This window comes from Carassius auratus, chromosome 42, assembly GCF_003368295.1.
Source record: "Carassius auratus strain Wakin chromosome 42, ASM336829v1, whole genome shotgun sequence".
Lineage (NCBI taxonomy): Eukaryota > Metazoa > Chordata > Actinopteri > Cypriniformes > Cyprinidae > Carassius > Carassius auratus.
In genome coordinates, this window is record NC_039284.1 from 669,359 (window position 1) to 693,901 (window position 24,543).

The following is a 24,543-nucleotide window of genomic DNA, read 5'->3' on the forward strand; positions in this document are numbered from 1 at the left end:
TCCCTCGCCACAGACCGCTCTGCGGTTTGCATTCAAGGGTCAGGCATGGCAGTACAAGGTCCTCCCCTTCGGGCTCTCCCTGTCCCCCCGTGTCTTCACGAAGCTTACGGAGGGCGCCCTTCCCTTGGGAAGTGAGCGTCTGGATCCTCAACTGTCTCGATGACTGGCTCATTATGGCCCGGTCCCGAGAGCAGTTGTGCAATCACAGGGACTTGGTGCTCCGGCCACTCAGTCAGTTGGGGTTTCAGGTCAACCGAGAGAAGAGAAAGCTCTCCCCTGTGCAGAGAACAAGTGTCCCGGCACTTTGCTGTCACAACAGATGCCTCCAACTCGGGCTGGGGCGCGACATGCAACGGGCAGGCAGCTTCAGGGTCCTGGACAGGACCTCGACTGCTTTGGCACATCAACTCTCTGGAGTTGCTGGCAGTGCATCTAGCTTTATGACGGTTTCGTCCACTGTTGCTGGACAAGCACGTGTTGGTCCGCACAGACAACACTGTGGCTGTTCGTACATCAACCGACAGGGCGGTCTACAATCACGTTGCATGTCTTAACTCGCCCGCCATCTCCTCCTCTGGAGTCAGACATAGCTCAAGTCGCTGCGCGCTAACCACATCCCACATCCACAGCTCAATCGTGCAGCCGACGCGCTCTCACGACAGCTCACTTTCCCCAGGGAATGGCGACTCCATCCCCATACGATCCAGCTGATCTAGAGTCGATTCGGGGAAGCCCAGGTAATCCTGTTTGCTTCCCACGAGTCCTCCCACTGCCAGCTGTGCTATTCCCTGTCCCAGGCCCCCCTGGGCACAGATGCACTGGCACACAGCTGGCCTCGGGCTTTACGCAAGTATGCGTTTCCCCCATTGAGCCTGCTCACACAGACACTGTGCAAGGTCAGGGAGGACGAGGAACAGGTCCTTTTGGTTGCGCCTTACTGGCCCACCCGGACCTGGTTTTCGGAACTCATGCTCCTCGTGACAGCCCCTCCCTGGCGCATTCCCCTGAGGAGGGACCTCCTCTCTCAGGGGCTTGGCACCATTGGCACCCACGTCCAGATCTCTGGAACCTACACGTGTGGCTTCTGGACGGGACGCGGCAGACCTAGTGATCTGCCACCGGGCGAGGTTGACACTATCTCTCAGGCTAGAGCCCCTCTACGGGGCAGGCCTATGCTCTGAAGTGGAGTGGAGGAAGGGCTGGCTCGATGTCAAGCTTGCTGCGCCATTCCCCCTAAGACGGGGATGTGAGCGCCTTTCTTCTCCCAGTAGAGTTCCCCAGTTGGCGTACCCTGGTCGAGTATCCTCCAGCACCCTCGGCAGTCAAACTTGTCGGAGCAGTCTGTCGCCAGGCCCAGTACTGGCGTTAACATGCCCGGAGGTCCGGTCAGCCCCTGTACTGGGCTAGGTGTTCATATGGCTTGGTTCCCTACAAGTAATCCCATATGTGTATTCTTCCACTCTTGGCAAACCCGTGTCTTCCCTTGACAGACCCGTTCTGTCAGTCTTTTCTGGCAGCCGTTCCATCCCTACTCCAAGGTAGGACCTGCCTCAGAGACCCCTTCCATATGTAGTACTGCCCCCTGGGTCAGTCCATATCAGTATATCCACATGTCACCTCCCTACGGGTAGGATGTGGTCTCCGTAGCGACCTTTTCCTAAGGCTCGCTTTCCCATTGTCTTGCCAGCTGAAAGAGCAAATAGGGAAGATTTGAAGCAATCTTTCTCGGGAGGTTGAAATCCCCTTGTGCTGGGGCTTTGGGAAGGTTACGACCTTAAGCGTAGCTTTTGTGGCACGCCAGGGCTTGTCGACAATTGCAGCGCCACAGGGTTGTGACAATGTTCAGGTTGTGACGTTTTCCATAGGACCCCATATGTCGTTCGACATAACTCGTAGTGACCGACAGATAGGGAACATTTCTGTTACGTACGTAACCCTCGTTCCATGATGGAGGGAACGGAGACGTTATGTCCCCATGCCACAACCTTGAACCGGTCGCTGTTGCCGGGACACGTTCTCAGCTCCTCAGCATTAAACCTAATGAGTGGATGCACCTGTCGCCCTATTTATACCCGTTGGCACGGGGAGTGGCTCAGGTATGTTAATCCACTTGCCAATTTTCATTGGCGTTTTCTCTTAAAATTCAGAGATGATTGGCCTCCCAAGTGAGACCCCATATGTCGTTCGACATAACATCTCCGTTACCTCCATCAGGGAATGAGGGTTACATACGTAACCAAGACATTACAGTAAATTTAGTCTAGTCACTTAATAAACTTTATAAATCTTCATAAAGATTGTTTTAAAGCAGCATTTACAGTGTTAAACAAGAAACTAAAAGAGCCAGTGATGCAAACTTCAAAAGTTACACAAATCCAAATTCTGCTATAAAGCTTGTATAGTAAGACAATAAGACTAATTGTTCAGCTCCAGCATAAATAAAGGCTAATCTTTCACTGTTTATATTTTTTCCAGAGACAGTAGGCTGTGCTAAATATTTTGTTTGTGTCATTAACATGTTTAAATGGTCAAAGCAACGCCTCTCTGTAGGTGCCCTAGGCATGATTTTAGATTTCCGAATTAAATTAGCCTATACACTTTACATATAAATCGCTCTGTCAGTATACATTTAATGATTAACAATAAAGATAAAAAATAAGGAAATGATGCACATTACAAGAAAATATTAAGTCGTGATCATGAGAAAACATCTTTTGTTTGGTAGAGATCATGAAAAAATTTGTAATAAATCTTTCGTTTGGTAGAGATCATGAAAAAAGTCGTAATAAAGAGAAAACAACTTTTATTATGTCTAGATCACAAGAAAATATTAAGTCATGATCATGAGAAAACAACTTACATTATGTTGTTATCATGAGAAAATATTACGTTGTGATTACAGAAAACAACTTTCGTAATGTCAAGAAAACAAGTAAGAAAAATATTGATAATCCGTGGCATCAGACGTCAATGCAGGACTACATTCATTTACTGAATAGATTGACAGTGATAAAAAATGTAGAGTACTACAAATGCACAATTACTCAGCTTTTAAAACACCACATTCTTCTGTGGAAGGCTTTACATGTATCTTGTAGTGGGCTGATGAAATGGTTCATGCAGTTATTTGGAGAGGATGCTGCAGTAATGCTCTCAGCAGCTTCTGTAGAGAGTATCAGCCATTACCACCTCACTGACACCTCACCAGGGGAGACAGCCTGCTCCAGACGGCAGCCACCCTGAACACACACACACACACACACCTCGCTTGTACTTGCAAAAGTGAAATTACATTTCCTACGGCCCAATAGAAATCTGGCAGCTCGCTTCATGTCATGAACAAACACACAAACACACACACACACATATTCAGCTACTAAAACCTTTCATATCTCTGTGTGCTGAGTTAGTAGCACTACCTAGAGGAGCCTCTCAGGTTGCTTTTTTTATTTTTATAAACAGAGAGGGGAAAAAAAATCTTACTTCATATTTTGGGTTTGTTTGCCAGCATATTCTGAGACGAAAATTTACATTATATATATAATGTCATTGTAAATATAATTTTTTTGTCAAATTATTATGTCATTTTTAGTGTGGATAATAAATTTCATAATGAAATCTCTATCTTACAATAGCAAACATTGGTGTCTGGTTTTGTGTCAGAACTCAGGGGCCGGTTGCATATAATGCTTAGTCTCACGTGTTAGTAATCTAATTCTTTAAGTCGGTTGCATAAAAATGTAGATTGGTCTATAATATGAATCTTAAAAATAAGACTGATTACCCCTTGGATAACTGCTAGTTGGTCAGACTTAACATAAAAGCAAAGCTAATGAAACTGGTCCCAGTTGATGTAGTGTTGTCATATTTTCTTGCCTATATTTGCTGAAGTGCATTACTGAATCACAGGAGAATTTCAACCAAAATATGGGAAAATTGGATTGGATGCACAACTTTTGATGTTGTTGTGATGCACAAGTCTCAATTCTTCATATCTTTATGGATTATTTAATCCATAATGTTGGTTTGCATGAGAAAAAAACTCAGATTTAAGAGATCTCACTTTTGTGATTTTTTCATTTTTTACGGGTCAGCATTCTACTATGTTGGAAGTTGTGGCCTAGTGGTTAGAAAGTTTGACTCCTAACCCTAGGGTTGTAGGTTTGAATCTTGGGCTGGCAATAACATGATTTAGGTGCCCTTGAGCAAGGCACTGAACCCCCAACTGCTCCCCGGGTGCCGCAGCATAAATGGCTTCCCACTGCCCCGGGTGTGTGTTCACAGTATGTGTGTGTTTACTGCTGTGTGTGTGCACTTTGGATTGGTTAGATGCAGAGAACGAATTCTGAGTATGGGTCACCATACTTGGCTGAATGTCACGTCACTTTACTTCTCTTACAATCTTTTTTTATACAGTATGAAGTCAGAAGGAGTCTGAGAAATGAAGACTGATGAATCTGCATTTGATATGTCACATATTGTCATGTCTTTTTTAAGATATGTCCCTGACATTTATTTCTGTTCATCCAGCCTATCGGGCTGTCCAATAGCGGCTGCAGAGAAACTGGCCAAAGCCCATGAGAAACATCAGTCATGTGATGGAGGCAAATCCAACCAGGGTTCAGATCGTGTGCTCAGGTAAACGGTCCTCATCGCTTTACGTTGACACTCCAGGTCAAGCTGTGAATTTGGTTCTTAACCAGAAACTGGGTATTTAAAAAATAAGAAACATTTTGTGTTGAATTTTCTGTGCAAAGCTCATGAAATGGTTAGTATGCATTCATTCATACAATACAATATAAACTGCTGGATGTATCTGTCCAAGGCCCATGTGCTTCGTCAAACAGCTGGAGATTCCACAGTACGGCTATAAAAACAACGTGCCCACTTCAACCCCACGATCCAACCTGGCCAAAGAGTTAGAGAAATACTCCAAAACCAACTTTGACTACAACAGCTATGACAACACCAACATCTACAGCAAACGGCACACTACTGTACCCAAAGTCCACAGTCGGGACACACTGGCCAAAACTGATGATGGTAAGACTTAAGCTTTCACACATCTGCTCTATGGCCTTAATATACACCACCGTTCAAAACTCATTCTAATATGAAAATAAACAGTAACTGTAATAAAATAATACAGAATATATGTCCTGCAGTCCTGTAGACTGTAGTATATATATATATATATATATATATATATATATATAACTTCAGACTATGTCATTATTTGCTGGATGTTGTTGTTTTATGATTGACAGCTACATTTATTTTCAATGACATTTATTTTCAACAAATGCTTGATTTGATGTTATGTTGTGCAATAAAGCAAAGAATAAGTCTTAATTTTTCATATACTTTCTGTAGCCGATGTATGATCATTATTATATATATCACTATGACTCTGAACATTTGACAATGTTAAGGTCTAAGAAAGCTATAATGGTTGGCAAGGAACTAAACCCTGTTAGAAAAGCCTCCAATATCTTCCTTCAGTGTATTTCTGAGGTATGGAAATGTATGGAAATGATCTGTAGGCAGACGCATAATGAATCAGGCAGTTTAGGCAAATCACAGTCTGGATTTGGGGCTGCTGCTAATTGCAATTCTGTGCATACGACTGAGATCCCTAGCCATGCTTTAATGACCAGACTGGAGGGAGAAGATAGAGTAAAAGGAATGCAGAAGAGAGAGAGACAGAGAGCGATGGCAGCAGGATGCCCGGTGGGAGATGTCACTTTGATGCCCAGCTGGTGGTTTTGGCTCATTGTGTCTTTTGTCAAATTGCAGAGTCTCTATTCACCTACATCCCAACACCCCGTCATTTAAAATCCCCTTATAATAATCAAATCATTATAATAAACAAGCCTTCAGGCTCTTTTAAGGGATTTAACTACAAGACACTATCTAACATAGAGAGTTTCTATATGTTTTGCCCAGAATGTACAGAGTAATATAAGGTGACTACACTGTAAAAATAAATAAATAAAAGATAAAACAGAGTACATTTTACAAGAAAATATGGTTTCAGTCTTTCTACTTCAAATATTCATGCTTAATTCAATGTGTTACTTGCCATTACTTTTATTATTATTATTATTATTATTATTATTATTTGTGAAATATACTAGCATTTTCTAAGTGTTTCAAAGAAAATCCTATGCCATTTTATTACTGCTAGGTTTAAGTTTAGGTTTATTTTAAGGTGTACTTTTTACATTTTAATTACTCAAATATGCATCGAGTCACGTGCACTTACTTAGGTTTAGGGTCAGTTGATTGCAGGTAATGGGACACCAAGTGTGGCTTGACAAACTTTTGGACTGAAGGAATTATTTGACAAGTAATTCCAAGTAACTGCATTTTGTGTCATGAAATCCCTCCAGTTCATGAAATTAGTCAGGCTACAATTGGTGCCAGATAGAAAAGAGTTTGTCATATTTGGAAAACAAGAGAACCAAATTATTGCTCAGTTGTGTGACATGCTTTGAGTAGTAATAGCCATTTCTATTGGTTTATGGAAAATGGCCACTTTCAAAGTGAAATGACCCGTGAGTGGTGCTTAAAAGCATGTTCAGTTTTATCAGAAACAGATTAATGTGAATCTGGCAATGTTTACTACATTGGTTGTTCGAAAATGAAATGTCCATTGAGTGGCACTAAAAGGTTAATCCATCATGCATGAAAATAATGTGCCCCTTACACTAAACCCGACCCTAAACCTAACTTATAGTGTTTTTTTTTTTTATTAAACGGCTGAAACAGTGGACTGTAATTAGATGGAATTATTTCCTGGCCATAAATGTTTCAAAGTATACTGAATAATTTTGTGAATATTTTAAAATGCTTATTGCTATTATATCAATATTTCCTGAATTTTTACTATTTATTTTTTAATTGCTATGTTTCATTTGTAGCATGGCAATTATGTCTAATATACAGTAGGCTATATAGTGTCTACATAGTTTAATATAGGCTTGTTTATATGTATATATATAGAGAGAGTTGTAATAGTTAACTAAAACTAAAAGCATTTTATGTGTGTGAACCTGGAGCAAGTCACTGGGTTATATTTGCAGCCATAGCCAAAAAACATTGTAGGGATCTGTTACAAACTGTGTATGCAGGCGTGTGAATCAGACTAACGAGGAGGATAATAAATCAAAGAGGAGTTTAATGAGCATCAATTATATTAAAAGAGGTAACACTGATAATCGCGGACAGGGAGGAACTAATCAGACAGGGTTTTAAACACAATGGAGGTAATCTGGGCAATGGAGAACAGGTGGGGATTACTCATTTAACCAAACAAGAAACGGGCGATGACCAAAATGGGGAAACACTAAAGGAACATAAAATCCATGATCATAACAGTTCGCCCCCTCCCGGAACGGTGCTTCCTCGCAGCGAAAGAGACAGTCCAGCAGAGGGAGGGTGGGGGTTCAGGTGGCGGGCGTGGGGCAGGCAAGGGGCAGGCAATTAGGGAGCATGGAGTCAGGGTGGAGTGGATGGAGGGAGGAGCCAGGGGGGAGCCCGGAGCAGGAGGAGCCAGATGGAGCTAAAGGCACTGGCGACCAAGGTGGAGGCGGGGCTCCGGAAGCCCGCTGCAGAGTTGGAACGACTGAGGATGGAGGTGGAGCCGGAGGGAAGGAGGAGCCTGACAGAGCCGGAGGGATGGAGTGATGAGGCAAAGCCATAGGGGTGGAGTCCCGAGGTGGCGGATGGTTGACGACTGACCAAGGCAGAGCCGGAGGGATGAGGGAGCCCGGTGGAGCTGGTGGGATGACGGGCCACGGTGAAGATGAGGGAGCAGGGTGCCAAGGTGGAGCCGCTGGGTCGGAGGACTGAGGTGGAGTCCAGGACTCAGAGGCTGGAGGCGGAGACAGGGAATCCTCATGCCAAGGTAGAGCTGGAGACTGGTAGTCCTGCGGTGAACCATTGTGCCCAGATGGCGCTGACTGAGGGTGAGCTGTGGGACTGACTGGCACCAGCGGAGATGGGGTTGAGGAGCTGGCTGGCTTGAGAGGAGTCCGGAGAGGGAGGCTGGGAGGGAACACAGATGGACTTAGGCTGGGCGGAACCAACGGAGACATGGGAGATTCAGGGCTAGACGGAACCAGCAGAGACACAGGGGACTCAGGAATAACCTCCACAAACCAGTCTATAAGGTCCATTTGAAAAATGTCTATTAATTCCTCAATATAATTTCCAGAAACCAGATGCAGCTCACCCTCAGTCACAGGACTGTGGGCAGGGCTTCCCTCCACATCCTCGATCTCCACCAGTAATCCCACGATGCATAGGCATAGGAGCTGGACAGCTGGGATAGCCATTCCCGGAGAGGGAAAAAACAAAACAAAAAGGAAAGAAAAACGCCGCTAAATTCACCTTTTAGGTCCGCGATTCTTTTACAAACTGTGTATGCAGGCGTGTGAATCAGACAAACGAGGAAGATAATAAATCAAAGAGGAGTTTAATGAACATCAATTACATTAACAGACATTACATTGATACCCGCGGACAGGGAGGAACTAAACAGACAGGGTTTTAAACACAAGGGAGGTAATCTGGGGAATGGATAACAGGTGGGGACTAATCAATTAACCAAACAAGAAACAGACATGACCAAAATGGGGAAACACTAAAAGAACACAAATTCCATGATCGTAATAGGATCAAAAAGACAGACTTTTCTTTCTTGCCAAAAATCATTAGGATATTAAGAAAAGATCATGTTCATTCACGTTCATTACATTCATAGTAATGTGGATTGCTAAAAACTTATTTTGGACAGCTTTAAATTTAAAAGGCGATTTTCTCAAAACTTAGATTTTTTTTTAATCTCAGATTTCGGATTTTCAAATAGTTGTATCTCAGCCAAATATTGTATAGCATTTAATTTCTCAGGCTTTTAACCAATTCTAGAGGTGTTTTATGTTTTTCCATACATCTTCACATATAGAGCTTATGTTAATGTCACTGCTCTGTGTGTCCTGTCAGTGAAGCGCTACTGCAAGAGCTCCAGTTCAGCAAGCAGCACCACCAGTAGCTACGGGCCCAGCAGCAGCAGCCTGAGCTGTGGAGGAGGAGGAGGAGGAGGAGCGAGCAGCGCCAGCAGCACCTGCAGCAAAAGCAGCTTCGACTTCACACACGAAATGGAGGCGGCGCACATGGCTGCTACCGCCATCCTCAACCTCTCCACCCGCTGCAGAGAGATGCCCCAGAGCCTGAGCGGGAAACCCCTGGAGATCTGCACACAGGTACACATCTGGAGACCAAACATGCAGTAGAGTTCATCTGCGATGTCAGGACTTGAAATAACAATTTAATGTCAATATAATATAATATAATATAATATAATATAATATAATATAATATAATATAATATAATATAATATAATTATTTTTAATAGTGTAACCGCACTGGGTTGTACATAATAATTAACTCAAATGATATATAGGGAATTTGAATAATTAATCAGGAATATGATTAATATATATCTCATATGACAGTTACACTAAATTTTATTGATTATGAAAAATAGCTCAATTGCATTCTTCAATAAATCATTACAGGGCACTGTAATTTACTCATTAATATGTCAATATTCCATTCTTCATATCAATTATAGTGATATCTCTTACTGTAAATTACTGCAAATCAAACAGTGGTTTGTCCAGCAAACGGCCGTAAGATTAACTTCTCAATTTTCAATAAAGTTATCACTTCTTATAATTCAAGGAAAAAATTTCTCTGGCCATGAAAACATTATCCTGTCATTATGATAAATTTAGTTTCTCAAAATAAAGCTTGTAGCTAGATCAGACATCTCAGTGGCTCGTAATGTGAGCGGGGTGGAGGCAAAGGCAATCATGAATATATGGGTTCTTAATAATCGAACTAATAATACATCAAACTACAAATCACACAGAGTAAATACGCGTAAGACACTACAGACAGTAAACTTTTTACAAGACATAACGGAATCCAAATAAGGGAGAGAGAGAGAGAGAGAGAGAGAGAATGAATGAGATCACAGAATGAGCTCAGGTATGAAAATCACAGACAGTAAACTTTTGGAAGCCAATAACGACTCAGATCATAGACACACTTTAAGCAGCATTTAAATCTCCATAGAAAACGATACTTGCATGGTCCGGCGTGCGTGAGCGTGGTCTTTTTGTGACGCTTTGTGCGCTGGTCTTTTAAAAGCAGCGTGTGTGTGCTGTAGCAGCGTGAGCGGGGCCTTTGTTCTGTCTTCCGGCCCGGGGCTGCTGCGGAATCGCGCGGCATTTGAAAGGTTTAACGAGGCAGTGTTTCAGAATTCGTCTTCCTCATGTGGAGAGGCGAATAATTGAATAAACTTAGTAAAGAAAAGAAAACAAAACAACGAAAACGAAAGCTTCCGAAGGAGCCATGAGGATGGCTGTCCTCTCAGTCCCTGTGCTGAGGGGGACGGTGATAGGGCACCAGCGGGAGCGACAAGGGTCGCAGCCGGTTAGTAGCGTGTGAGAGAAGGAAGAGAGAAGGCGGACCTTGTTCGGTCAGCTCTTATGGCTTGAGATGGTTCACAGTGATATTCTAGCAAGTTCGTAATTTCAGATTAATACATTTTTCACACCTTTTACACAGGGGAATAGTTGGGTCACAACATGACAATTACATACAGTACATATATAACTGATAGAAACACGAAGTTACATTCAAATGCAGAATTACACACATTTAAAGATTAACACACGCTAATAAATTGCAGATAGTCCCAATTTATATGGGAAACATCTCAATGCACCAACAAAAACAATACTATATACTTTTAGACTACGTCTGAGTCCATTTTACCATTCTTTTTGTAAGAGATAGCATTCCTGTCCTGTTTCCCAGTGGGATCATAAAGTTTTACGACCTGGTCAGGAGTGGGGTTACAGAAAACGTGACTCTATTTGAGAAAGTTAAAATGAGGAGAAACATTTCCAATTTATAAGCTAGTAAAATTATAACCATTTACACAGGATTAACCTTTTTTTATGCAATACACAAACATTCAAAATACATATTATTAATAAAATGATAAAAGTAAGGAACTTCTAAGAAAGGTTTCTTTGTGTATGTATTGGAATGTGGTTGGGGGTTTCATGTCTCCTTTGAGGCTCGCATGGGTATCGTAAATAATTTAAGTCCAGCCAGGCTTGTGCCAGGCCAGGCATTTAGTGGAAAAAGGTTTCATGTTATATGCCTGAATTTAACCGATGAATCTATGACCTGCATATGCGTTACAATACTAAATAATTTTAGACTACTGCTGTTGTTTTGTCGCATACAGTGCACTAGACAGACTTTACCTGTTGCAGCATGGACAAGGTGTTACTCACATATCGAGAAGAAACAAAGCAAACTCTGCATCTGATTGCAGGCCTTCCGCTCTTTGAGTTCTCTCCAGCAATGGAAAGCTAATCCAATATTTACACAGATCCTACTTCCTGCCTTAAGCCTTCTTTTGTTCCATAGATGTTTCCTCTTTTGTTTTTTATCCGCCATCTTTCTGTTGCTTGGCTCAGCTAATGTCCGTCCTGTGCACTGAACGCTGTCTCCTCCACATCATGAGTAGACACACCCTTTACTGCTGATTGGCTACAAGTTTGTTTTGCTACTCTGTCCGAATCACTTTTCAAAAGCGTTTTTTAAAGATTGCTTACCCCAACTTTTAACCTTCAATTAATTATTTTTTTAATGGAATCCTATTAAGCTCTTTTATAAAGTCTTGATTTTGCTTTGGGGGTGTACTAGAACATGTTCTCATGGTTGGTGGTTCGAAAAACGCCTGGCAAGAATGACTCGTTTAGTTTTGACGAAAAACAAAATGTGTTGTGATTGGTTAGCTGTCCCAGTGAGTTGTGATTGAACTGTTAGATGGTGATGGCAGTGCTTAGACCCTTGCCAAAGCAGCAAGTTCTGTCTCCTCTGGTATAGTTAAGGATGGTGTCGATATTGTCATATCAATTTGAGCCAGTTTCAGAGCCTGAGAATATTTACAAAAAACTTTTGCACGCACGAGTGCGTTGGGCCATTAGACAATGGCATCATCCATCATCGATGGCTGATTGACATCATGACATCGCACCCCTCCCCAAATACCTCCCACAAATCCACCCCATCCCATTTTCGGAAAGAAAATGATGTGTATATGGAACCTGAACCCCTAAAGGGAATATCATTGGGTAATTATATTATAATTTTGAGCTTCTAAAAACAAAAAAAGCAACAAAAATAGTGTCAAACATACAGCGATTAAAAAAGGGGGTCACGCCAAGACACCCGGACTGCTTAAATAACTTGGGGAAAATGGAAAACTCAACCAACACTAATGTTTTAAAGAAGGCCATCCCATTCAGCCAAGTTGGGAACACAACTGTCGTCAAACCCATGTTCCTAAAGGCAATGTCCATCTGCTTGAAACCCTAATGCAAGTTACACATTTCAAAGCATGTGGGATTGTGGGGGACCGCCTACTTGAAAATACCATGAGATCAGGGGAGGCTGACTAACATATCAAAAGGGAACCTCAGGGGGACCACTACCTGACCCTGCTACCAGAAATATTAGGCAGGGAAAGAGCTCACAACTCAGGGGGAAGATCTTATCAAAGGAAACCAGCCTCAGCTGGTACATCTTTGAGAAAAATATGTCTCAAATAGGGAGCCTAAACAGAAACTCAACATAGAATGTCATAGAATGTCAACTTTAAAAAAAAAAACTCAAATTACAAGGGAAACATGGCAAATAGCAGCTCGTCAAAGGGAAACTATCCTCAGACAGTTTACATTTCTGAAGAGGCTGCTATAGGCGAAGCGCCTAACTCACAACCCTCTGATACGAGGGGAGCAGCCTGACCTAGGAGACTTTTACGAGAGCTCAATCCAAGGAACCAAAGAAGGGGAACCATCCACTTATTGCCCCTAGTAAAGTGGGGGAGGAGGATGACAGCCCAACCCACAAATGCAGACTAAACAGTGGGAGCAAGGAACCCTTCTTCAATGTCCACATACTTGTGGGACATCTCGTTCCGCACAAGCCAACGAGCAGCTTGTCAAAGGGAAACTGTCCTTACACAGCTACCAGCTTTGATGTTCAGGTGTGCCACTGTAAATACAATGAAGGCAACCAGACCTTAGAAGCTGCTAAGAAGAGAGCAAGCAAACCTACTTCGCCGCTTTGTACCGCCAGTCTGACAAGCGGGTCTGTGACCAGCGCCGAGAATGACTGCACTGGATTACCTCGACCCCCTCACTCCCCTCCCCTGTTGCAAAGTCATGTGGTTATGCTGTATTGATTATGTGCTTGTGTTGCTGAGGTGTTTTTCCTGTTCTCACACTGCACTCCAAAAGGAGCATAGTCTGGGAGGTTTTTTTTTTTTTTTTTCTCCTTGTTTCCATAATGTTATGCTTTATTACTTCCTCAATAACCTGTCTTCCTGACAAGTTGTGTGAAACAAATAATATTGTATATTTAACCTAAATAGACAATAGAAAACAAACAAAAAAAAATGAGTTTTTGCCGCACATCAGACCTCCTGCTAATAGATTTGAGAAAAAGTAGTGCTGAACACACAATTAATATTATTTGTATGGGTTATAGGAACTATATCCTGATATTATGCACACACTTATCCAGCATGAAATAGGAGAAAGTGAAAAGCTGATAATATGTTATGAGTGTGAAACATGGAGGTGCCTTGATGGCTCTCTCTGCAGTTGAGGATGGGCTGAGCTGCCTGCAGCAATGCTCTTCTCTTGCTTTCAAAGGTTCAGCAGATGATGCTTCCTCTCCATCTCCATCTCTGCTCAACACATTTCTTTCAGCAGTGCAGTGTTCATTCAGTCCCTCGTCTCACAGTGGAGCCGAAGCGCTTGTTAAGTATGACTTCTCAGCAGTATTTGCTTCAGGACTCTGATTTTACATTGGCCATCAAATGGTTACTCAGTATAGCACCAGGACATTGCCCACAAAATCAAATGTTATGCTGCAGGAAATGATTTTCTTATGAAGGATTTTTGCCTTGGTCCAGTACAAATATCTAAACTTTCTTAAATCAAGAAACTAAAAGAATTAAAGAAATTTAGAAAAGAAAAATAATAAAAAATAAATAAATTCAGAAAACAAGACTTAATATCTTATCTGATTTAATTTGATTAAGAATGAATGTTTAGTGTGCTGTACTGGAAAACAAGACACAAATATTGAGCAAGAAAATCAATTTTTGCAGAGGTGTCCCAGTGTTCCAGCAGTTTCTCATTCTCACTGTCTAATAGTAGCAGCTTTAGTCAGGGCGGCAGCAGGAAGTGGAGCCGTGGGATGTGACCCAGTGGCATAGCCAGAATTTTATTTTTGGGTGGGCCTAGGCAAAAGTGTGCTGTGTCAGAGCCCAAATCCACAGAACTGAAGGGTGGGGGGCTTTGGGGCTTTGGGGCTCTGGTTAAATGTCAAAATCAGTGTTGGGCAAGTTAGTCCGGAAATATAATCAAATTACTGATCACTGATTACAACATTACTGTTCGGATTACTTTATTTCAAAAGTAATTAGTAAGATTATTAGTTATGTTACTTTTTTACTCCATAAAATTTATGAAATCCTAGCATTCACGCTCCAAATAAATATTTGTTATTAAAGCATCAACGTTCACAGAACACTGGTATGAGAACTAGAGCAAGCATAGGTTGCTGCATGCATGGTTTGGCATGGCAAAATGCCAGCAAAGTGCACAGAATTGATCTGTGACGGTGTGTGTTTAGGGAAAACACAAGGAGAGGGTAGATCCAAATGCAGGTATGTTTATTAACAAAAAGGGTAAATCAAAAAAACAAACAGTCCAAGGTAACAAACAAAACAAAACAAAAGAAGGAACTGGATGAAACGGTACGGACACTCGGAAGAATGAGAAGGTAAGGGGAAGTCTCGGGAGATGAGAACATAGGTACACATACAGTAAGGACTCCATACAAACAACAGAGAAGGACAGCTATATATAAGGAGACTAATGACAAAGGATTGTCAGCACCTGTGTGATTTAATTGGAGTGCAATTACTGTGAAGACAGGACCAGACTAGAGGAATTAAAGTGCCTATGGTGAAGTGCCTAAGGAGAAGTGAGCTCACTAGGGAACACCCAGGAAAACAGAGACTGACAGCGTGACATTACCCCCTCCCCTATGGAGCAGCTGCCAGATGCTCCACCTGAAACCCAGGAAAACCCAACAGAAAAAGAGGTAGGAGGGAGGTGGAGCGGCGGCGGACTAGGGGGAGGGACGGAGGGTCAGAAAACAGAGACAGGAGAAGTGTAACACAAAACAAGGAGTCCAGGAGGGTGGTGGACCGGCGGAGGATAAAGGTGAGGGACGGAGGGCCAGGTCCAAAGAAGGAGATAAACAGAAAAACAAAAGAAAACCAAAAACACAAAAATATGGGTCCATGGAGGACATCAAGTGATGCCCACCCGGCGAAACTGAGGACCACCACACCCATGTGGTCAAGGCAGAAGCCCCCCCAGGGCAGAGCGGGAGACCACCACGTCTTTGTGGTCAGCCCAATGGGAGGACGAAGATCACAGGTGACTAGGAAAATCCATGGTACCTAGTCCTGACTCTGGAAGGTCATCAGTGACTAGCCCTGACTCTGGAAAGTTCGCTGGAACCTGACTCGACTCTGGCAGGTTTGCAGGATCCTGACTCGACCCTGGAGAGCTCACTGGAACCTGACTCGACCCTGGAGAGCTCACTGGAACCGGTCTCGACCCTGGAGAGCTCACTGGAACCTGACTCGACTCAAGATGGTCAACAAGAACTAGCCCTGACTCTGGAGGGTCAACGGTAATTAACCCTGACTCTGGAAGGTCGACGGTGACTAACCCTGACTCTGGAGGGTCTATGACCATCTGACTCGACTCTGGAGAGTCAACCGGAAACTGACTTGATTCAGGAGGAACAACTGGAACATGACTCGACTCTGGATGGTCAACAGGAACTAGCCCTGACTCTAGAGGGTCAACGGTAACTAACTCTGACTCTGGAAGGTCGACGGTGACTAACCCTGACTCTGGAGGGTCCATGAACACCTGACTCAACTCAGGAGGATCAACCGAGAACTGACTCAACTCTGGAAAGTCAATGGGCACCTGACTTGACTTGGGAAGGTCAACAGGAATCTGACTTGATTCTGGACTGCCTGTGGAGACGTGAGGCGCCTCGGCTTCGGGCACCGCCTCTGGAACGGCCTTGGGCACCGCCTCGAGAATGTCCTCCTGGACGTCAGTGGTCTGCTCAAGAAGGTCCTCCTGGACAGCCTGTCTCTTCCTCCTCCGCCCTCTATGATGGCGGGTCGGTGGCACCTTGTCTGGAGACTCAGGCGTTGAGTCGGCCATCTTGTGCTGTGGCGCTGGGCTGGCGCCCATCTTGTGCTGTGGCTCTGAGCTGGCGGCCATCTTGTGCTGAGGAGCTGGGCTGGCCGCCATCTTGTGCTGTGGCGCTGGGCTGGCGGCCATCTTGTGCTGAGGCACTGGCTCAGCAGCCATGACGTGTTGTGCCGCTGGGCTGACGGCCATCTTGTGCTGTGGCACTGGGCTGGCGGCCATCTTGGGCAGTGGCTCTGGACTGGCGGCCATCCTACCGGAAGAGACAGGAGTGGCTGGGGTATCCCACGGAAGCCGATGCTGCAGGTAGCACACAAACTCCCAGAATCCGAATGTGTCCAGTTGATCGAGTTCCTCCTGAGGAACCGGGTCATCCAGTCCAGAGTTAAAATACTCCTTAAGGGCCGCATCATTGTAGTCCATGCCCTCTGCCAGGGACCAAAACACCAGTGCCATGGCACCCACTTCATTGCCCTCTTGCTGGAAAGAGGCCAATTTTAAATATTTATTCCTCCACTCCACCATGCTGGTTGGGGAGGAGACACGAAAAGACATACCACTGGATCTTGGCAGATGGAGTCTTTCTGTGACGGTGTGTGTTTAGGGAAAACACAAGGAGAGGGTAGATCCAAATGCAGGTATGTTTATTAACAAAAAGGTTCAATCGAAAACAAACAGTCCAAGGTAACAAACAAAACAAAACAAAAGAAGGAACTGGATGAAACGGTACGGACACTCGGAAGAACGAGAAGGTAAGGGGAAGTCTCGGGAGACGAGAACATAGGTACACAGACGGTAAGGACTCCATACAAACAACAGAGAAGGACAGCTATATATAAGGAGACCAATGACAAAGGATTTCAGCACCTGTGCGATTTAATTGGAGTGCAATTACTGTGAAGACAGGACCAGACTAGAGGAATTAAAGTGGCTATGGTGAAGTGCCTAAGGAGAAGTGATCTCACTAGGGAACACCCAGGAAAACAGAGACTGACAGCGTGACATGATCATCTCTAAAAGACATCTCTGAGTTCATCGCAGTCTCACAAATCTCTGTTATAACACAATAAATATATGCATAAGGAATATTTCATATTGTCTAAAATTCCTGTGTTATAATGAGAGGATCCGTGAGCACACAAATTTCAGTACTGTATTGCTTAACACTGCATGTGTTAGAACCTAAATATAAACTCTGCATACTCTTGCACCTGTTAATCGTTTATATTTTATATTAGTTCATGTTGCTGTTGTGCAATTTATTTTTATTAGATATTTTATGTTTCGATATTTCTATTTTGCAGGAGTCTGAAACTGGTGCTGTTAATCCCCGTGGTCAGTCACAAATAATTTATATAGCCTATATAAAAAATAAATAAATAATGATAATAATAAAAATAAAATATAAAAATAGGCTAATCTTTGTTAGGATGACTGGCAACAGCTTTTATATTCTTTAGACACTGCACACAAAACGACTTTGAACACCGGCTGAAAACACTGACTGAGCTCAAATGGCATTCATTATCGACCTGACAGCAGGCTATGTTTCCCGGCTTCACAGAATGAACCTGTTCACGTGTGGAACTGATCAGTCTTACTTTATAGAATTATGCTTTGCATAATTATTTTTGCAATATTATTTTCTAATACAGCTGCAAATTACAGTCCAACTGTTGCAATAATTTACCCGCGACATGCCTGAAACGGCCTGGATAACAATTGGCTAACACTGCTGTCATACAAACTCATCAAGAATTATGCAAAAACACATTTTAGTTATTTTAGTTATTTAAGATGTTATAATAGTTCTCTAATTGCGTTAAAATAGATTGAACAATAATTATTTAACAAGTATTATATTTGTAGCCTTTAATAAACTGGGGCGGCCTGTCATCAGAGAGGGCGGGCCTGCATGTTCCCATCAGGCGAATACCTGAAAAAATAAAAGTCAAAAATAAGTAGGTGGTTTTAGATTTTATTTCTGTTAACATTTATTTTATTTCATGTAATAAAACTCTTTTTATTGTTTTAGTCATTGTTAACGGTTATTACCTTAATTAACAGTAAGTTTCCTTACTATATTTGGCAAAAACTTAGCAGATGTAATGGGACATTTCAGGTCATTTTATAGTAAAATTTGGAAGTGAACAAACAAGTAATCTTATAATTTTTAGAGAAAAACCTTAATTATGAAGATAATTCCAGTCTTTGATTACTATTGGCTTAGCCACATTCAAAGCCATGGTATAATACTCTATAAACAAACACGTGATCTCATTATATAAGATTTAAAATGTGACGTGGTGTGTATGTTAAGAGTTTTGGAGTTTTTTATGAGTTTTGTTCACTTATTGAACTGACTTATTGAACCCCAGGAACCACATGAAACACAATGGTAACATCATAACCACTATATTATTAGTCAAATGGCATTTACATTTTTGTAGTTTTTAACCACTTTTGTAGTCTATTTCAGAGCTTCACCGAGGGGAGTATTATTAGTGAATAAAGACTTTTTCACATAAATCTACTTGGGATTTTGTGCATATGTTTTATGGATTACATTTTTGATACCTAGTCCCCATTCACTTTCATTATATGGACAGAAGTAGCTGAGGATATTTTGATCAGACATTTACCTTCATTAAGACCTTATTTGTATGTTTACTGAGTAATTTTTCTCATGAGGATTGCTGGCTGTTCCGTACACAATATAATTTCAGATTTTACGATACATGTGGGGAAAATTGGTGCCTACAATGTGTCAAAACCTGACCTACACACACACACCTCAGCCACATCAGCAGAGACAAGCTTAGGATCTTCTTTATAAGCTAGCTCACACTGGTGGTGGGGGGGGGGATACTTTTAATCCTAACATCTGATTGAAATCTCTCAGAAGAGCAGAAGAAGTTAGTATTCTTCAAATTTGCAATTTTTGTAATATATGATGCTGAAAATAGCTTGTTGGATAACCTGAAATGTGAAAGTTATCACAAAGAGCTGGAGAGGACATTGACACACACAGATTTTGTCATGTTATCACACTGCCATCTAGTGTATGGCAGGACTCTGATTTGTGTCTCCATTTGCAGTTTCCCTCTTATCTTCATCCCAGGTACTGATGCTGCACAGCTAACAGATTCATTCTCGCATCCTCTGCCGTGTTAATTGTGAGGACCGATTGATGTGAACTTCTCAACACCCAACGGATGCTGAATACAAATTGGGTGTGGGGAACAATTGTGCATTTTTACAGTGAAGGGCTTTATGTGTGCCTGTGACAAAATAAGGTTGGAAGCTGATTAACATGGTAAACTATTTGCTCTGGAACAATAATAGATTAATGAGACAAAAGAGCCGATTAGATCTACCCCCAAACAAATGATATCTCAACCTCTATAGAGACATCAGAGCCAGCAGAGAAGAGGCTGCTCACAGACACTCACATCTCCAAAAACACTAAAGTTCAAATAGGCATTATGATTATGACAGTAATAAACGGCATATTTGAGAAGAAAAAAACTATATTTTATGACACAGCAACAATAGTATTTCTAAAATTATAGTGAGTTTGCTCCTCCACCATGATGCTTACTGGGAGAAATATATATTTTTTAATATTTTAATTTTGTATTTTTTTCAGGCACAATGGCACATTGACAAGTGTCTTATCAATTTGAAAATGTGTTTCTTTGTTGATTTTGTAAACTGTTCTCTTTCAGCTAATGGCAGATCGTTTGGCCTGTTGCAGGTTATTGCTGTGCCTCTTTTCTGGAATATATGAGGATGCATTGATGTTTGACAGTGAATGCGGAAGTGGAAAAAAGAGCTGCTATCAAACACATCTAATTATGTTCAGAATAGCAAACCACCACATTGTTACTATTTCTGCAGTGAGCACATTTGTCTTTATGGATGAAATACCAGGATGACCTACATCATAATGTGCACCTTATTACAGAGCAGACTGTGTGAAACGCTGAATCCCACAGAGCAAAGCACTCTCCTTCACCCTTTTTCCACTGTGACAAATGAACTGGATGAGAAACGTCAGGTGGGGTCCATCATTTGACGAGACATCCCAAATTTAGGACATTAAAAACTAATTTCTCATGGAAAACCAGTTTCTATAACTGAATGGTGTTTCTTCAAATAAATAAGCAACATGGCGAGGTCACATGACAATAATGAATCATAATAATAAAACATTATTTTAAACGTTTGTCATAGCGTAATCTGTTGCATTTTGCATACTTTCTTAAAAAGTTTAAGGGTTATACAATTTTTTTTATTATTATTTTTTTATTCAACAAGGATGCATTAAATTAATCAAACAATGACAGCAAAGACATTTATAATGTTACAAAAGATTTCTGTTTGAAATAAATTGTGTTGCACTTTATTTATTCTATTAATCAAATAATTAATAATAATAAATATATATATATATATATATATATATATATATATATATATTATAATGATTTTTGAAGATCATGTGACACTGAAGACTGGAGTAATGATGCTGAAAATTCAGCTTTGATCACAGACATAAAATACATTGTAAAATACATTCAAATAAAAAAAAGTTATTTTATATATATATATATATATATATATATATATATATATATATATATAATATTTCACAACATCACTGAGTAGTAAATCATATCTTGGTACTTTTAAATGGCCCTCATCTGGAGAAAGGTCAAAGGTTCTTGAAATGGTTTGAAAGATCCTTAAAAAAATCCTTTAAAAAATTATATTGAATCTCTAAGCAGTTCAAAAAGATTCTCTAATGAAAGAGATTGTGGCAAAACAACTAACACTTACAGCTTTCTTTTTCTGTCTTTGTGGCTTTGTTACAGTCTGATGATCTGGATCCCTTCCAGGACATTTTAGAGGACAGCGCGTACACTACTGATGTTGGCATTCCCACTCCCAAACCAAAATTCCCACCTTGCAAAGAAAGCAAAAAGGACCTGATAACGTAAGCACCACGAGTGAATGATGTAATCATCCACCCGTCTCTTCCTGTTCCTCTTCCTTCCTGCATGCCACATGATCTGACATCAATGTAGAGTCAGGAAACCCAATATACTACTTTTTTTACGCTTTATGGATTAAAAACATCATTTCATTCAAGCCGTTCATGGCTCAGCTTCTCTCTAGGATGTGATGTGATTTAGGACTCATACACTCTTGCAGACAGTGAAGCTAAACTGGAAACAATGAACTAGAAGTGTAAATGATAAAAAACGACATCATAGTTATCTGGGCAACACTTTGCATTAACAGCCAATCAGAGTTCAGGTTCAACCAATGCATAGACTGTTACTGGACCAGAAAGGTAATCGACTTAGGGCTGTCAATTTAACAGATTCGTTTAATGATCTAAAGAAAAACAAATTAAAAAGGAGTGTATTCACAGTAATAATGCATCAAATCAAGTGAAATGTAGCATATATAGCAATTTTCACAATACACATAGTTTCAAAGCGGCTGTACAGAAAGTAGATATGTTTTATTTATAATGACCATGTACTTTACCATCAAGTTTTATGGATGTGCAATATGACAATACTGTATATGATGATGATACAAGTGATCCTCTGGAATTAGATTTATAACATCATTTTTGTTTTAAAATATTTACATTTTTGTCTGTTTGCTACAAAACACCAGTAAACAAATTTTAAAAGTACTGTATGAAACAAAATATGATTGGGTATGAGGTCAAAGTATGAAAAAGTCTAATTCTCTGGCACATATGAGAAAAAAAAAAACAGTTCTCGGAAAGCATCAATAAAGATATAATTCTTTGTATTTAATGGAAAAATAGCCAGTTATCAAAGAGTCTGATTTGAGTTTTTCAACTTAAATTAGCAGTCATTTAAGCAACATTATGTCACAGTGTCTGGGTTGTGTTCCCTGGGAATCCACTAGATGTCCTCCTTCCCCACGGTGTCTGTCACTTTATGAACCACATTCCTCACGTTCTCTGCTTAATTATTGCACCCAGCTGTCACTAGTTACCAATCTTTACACTCTGTCAATTTCCCATTAGCGTTTGTCTCACCTTGTGTATTTAACCCTGTAACACTCTTATTTTGTCACATATATAAAAGGAAGGGGATCCATTCATCCAAGAGTAGAGAAGAATATATTTAAAGGATTACAGAGCAATCACCCATAACAGCACCAATATCAACAAAACATTCAAAGAAAAGAAACATCTTGTTAGAGCATTTTAAGCCCAACCACATGTTGAGTTCATAAATAAAGTCAATTTCTCACAAATCCCACATAGTCAGGTAGGTAATGAGGATCTCACCACAATCCGACAGTTCAATTGGAAATCCACAAAAGTTCAACATACAGTGTCCCAAACCATAACCAAACGTCAGTCCAAATAAGCAAAGGTTGTAGTATATAGATCATATAGTCCAGATGCAGTGTCCTTGTTCATCAAAGGAGGCCTAAAGAAAACCCTCTGAACAAGTAGGCAAAACAACAATCAAAATACGCAATTGAACACAGAAAACAAACATAGAATTACAAAATATATACATAACTTACACTGAGCTGTAAAACCAAAAAATGTTCCTCCTAATAGGGTCTCATGCATTACCAAGTTGAGCAAACACTCAAAGCCATGCCAGTACCTCTACCAAACAGTTTTACTCGTCTCTTTTAAAAGGATAGCCTTCCCTTCAGAAACTTCCCTAGATCCCCCTTGAGGTGGGGAGAAGCATTACAGCATATGACATGAAACAGCTTCTCAGAACTGTTACAACCCGGTCTGTCTTAGTATGTGTCATGGAGTCCTTGTTTAATTCATGTCCGTCAGTTCGTGCCCTTGCCTTGTGTTCATGTTTTGTTTATGTTTGGATTGATGTTTTTGGTTTCGACTCATGCCTGGACTGTTTATTCTCTTTGGATTACCCCTTAATAAAAACGTACTCGCAATTGGTTTTCTCTTCGTGAATCCTTGTATCCCGGTCGTGACAGAAGGACTCCATCACACAGAGAACCAGCGGTATGTCTGCTTGTGGCTGGGGAGGAATGGGTTTGAGGGAACTCGCCTGGTGGTTTTTCGGGGGACCAGGGGAGGTCGCCGAGGCGGGTTTGGTCGAGAGGAGGCTCAGCATCGCCCTCAGCCATGGCCTCCCTTCGACCCGGGGCTCGTGTGGGATGGATCAGAGGCACCGTCTCACCATGGCGGAAGGAGAGGGGAGAAGCAGTGCACGTCCGTCATGGTGGCGCCACTGCCCATGATGGCCGCTAGACCAGCGGCCTAACCTGATTTTACCAAGTGAGACACGTTCCTGGGACAACATCGTTGTTGACCCTGAAACAACATTGTGATTAACCAATCAGATTTGAAGAACCAGTTTATAGATTTTGTTAAGTTTATGCTTAAAATCAGTGTTTGGTGTTTGTACATCAGTGTCATTCATCTATCATTGCCTCTGATTTTAGGGATTACTCATGGTTAAGGTTAGGTTTAGGTGTAGGGATATGGTTAAGAATATATTTTTGGAGTAAAATGTTGTTCCAGGGTCAACAAAATATGTTGACCTAGGAACACATCGGACTTGGCAAAATCAGGACGTGCAGACCAGCGCACGAGGCAGGATGGACGACAGCACAGCGCCACAGCACAAAGTGGTCACCAGTCCAGCACCACGGTGCAAGATGGCCGCCAGCTCAGCGCCAACGCCCAAGATGGCCGCTGACACATTGCTGGATTATTTCTCCATGCTGTCAAAGATCCTAGAGACTCCCAAGACTGTTCACGTCATGGCTGCTGAGCCAGCACCACAGCCCAAGATGGCCGCCAGCCCAGCGCCACAACACCAGGTGGTCGCCAGCCCAGCACCACAGCACAAGATGGCCGCTAACCTAGCGCCAATGCCCAAGATGGTCCAGAGCCACGGTCCAAGATGGCCACCCATCCAGAGTCATGGCCCAAGATGGCCACCAATCCAGCGCCTCAGCACAAGATGGCTGCCAGCCCAGCGCCACAGCACAAGGTGGCCACTAACCCAGCGCCAATGCCCAAGATGGCCACTGGTCCAGATCCACATTCCAAGATGGCCGCCCGTCCAGAGTCATGGTCCA

At 41.8% G+C, this 24,543-nt stretch overlaps 1 protein-coding gene across 5 annotated transcripts in view; it reads left to right on the forward strand.

Annotated features, from left to right (window-relative positions):
• Nucleotides 1-24,543, forward strand: part of LOC113060381 (myelin transcription factor 1-like protein) — a 146,173-nt gene that overhangs the window by 102,201 nt on the left and 19,429 nt on the right. For all 5 annotated transcript variants that reach the window (XR_003278239.1, XM_026229246.1, XM_026229248.1 and 2 more), the window contains 4 exons: nucleotides 4,531-4,638; nucleotides 4,826-5,043; nucleotides 9,007-9,266; nucleotides 21,288-21,409. Coding sequence is in view for 4 of the 5 variants with exons in the window: in XM_026229246.1 (XP_026085031.1) it covers nucleotides 4,531-4,638; nucleotides 4,826-5,043; nucleotides 9,007-9,266; nucleotides 21,288-21,409 (708 nt within the window). In the remaining variant the exon portion in view is untranslated. The remainder of the gene's footprint in view (nucleotides 1-4,530; nucleotides 4,639-4,825; nucleotides 5,044-9,006; nucleotides 9,267-21,287; nucleotides 21,410-24,543) is intronic.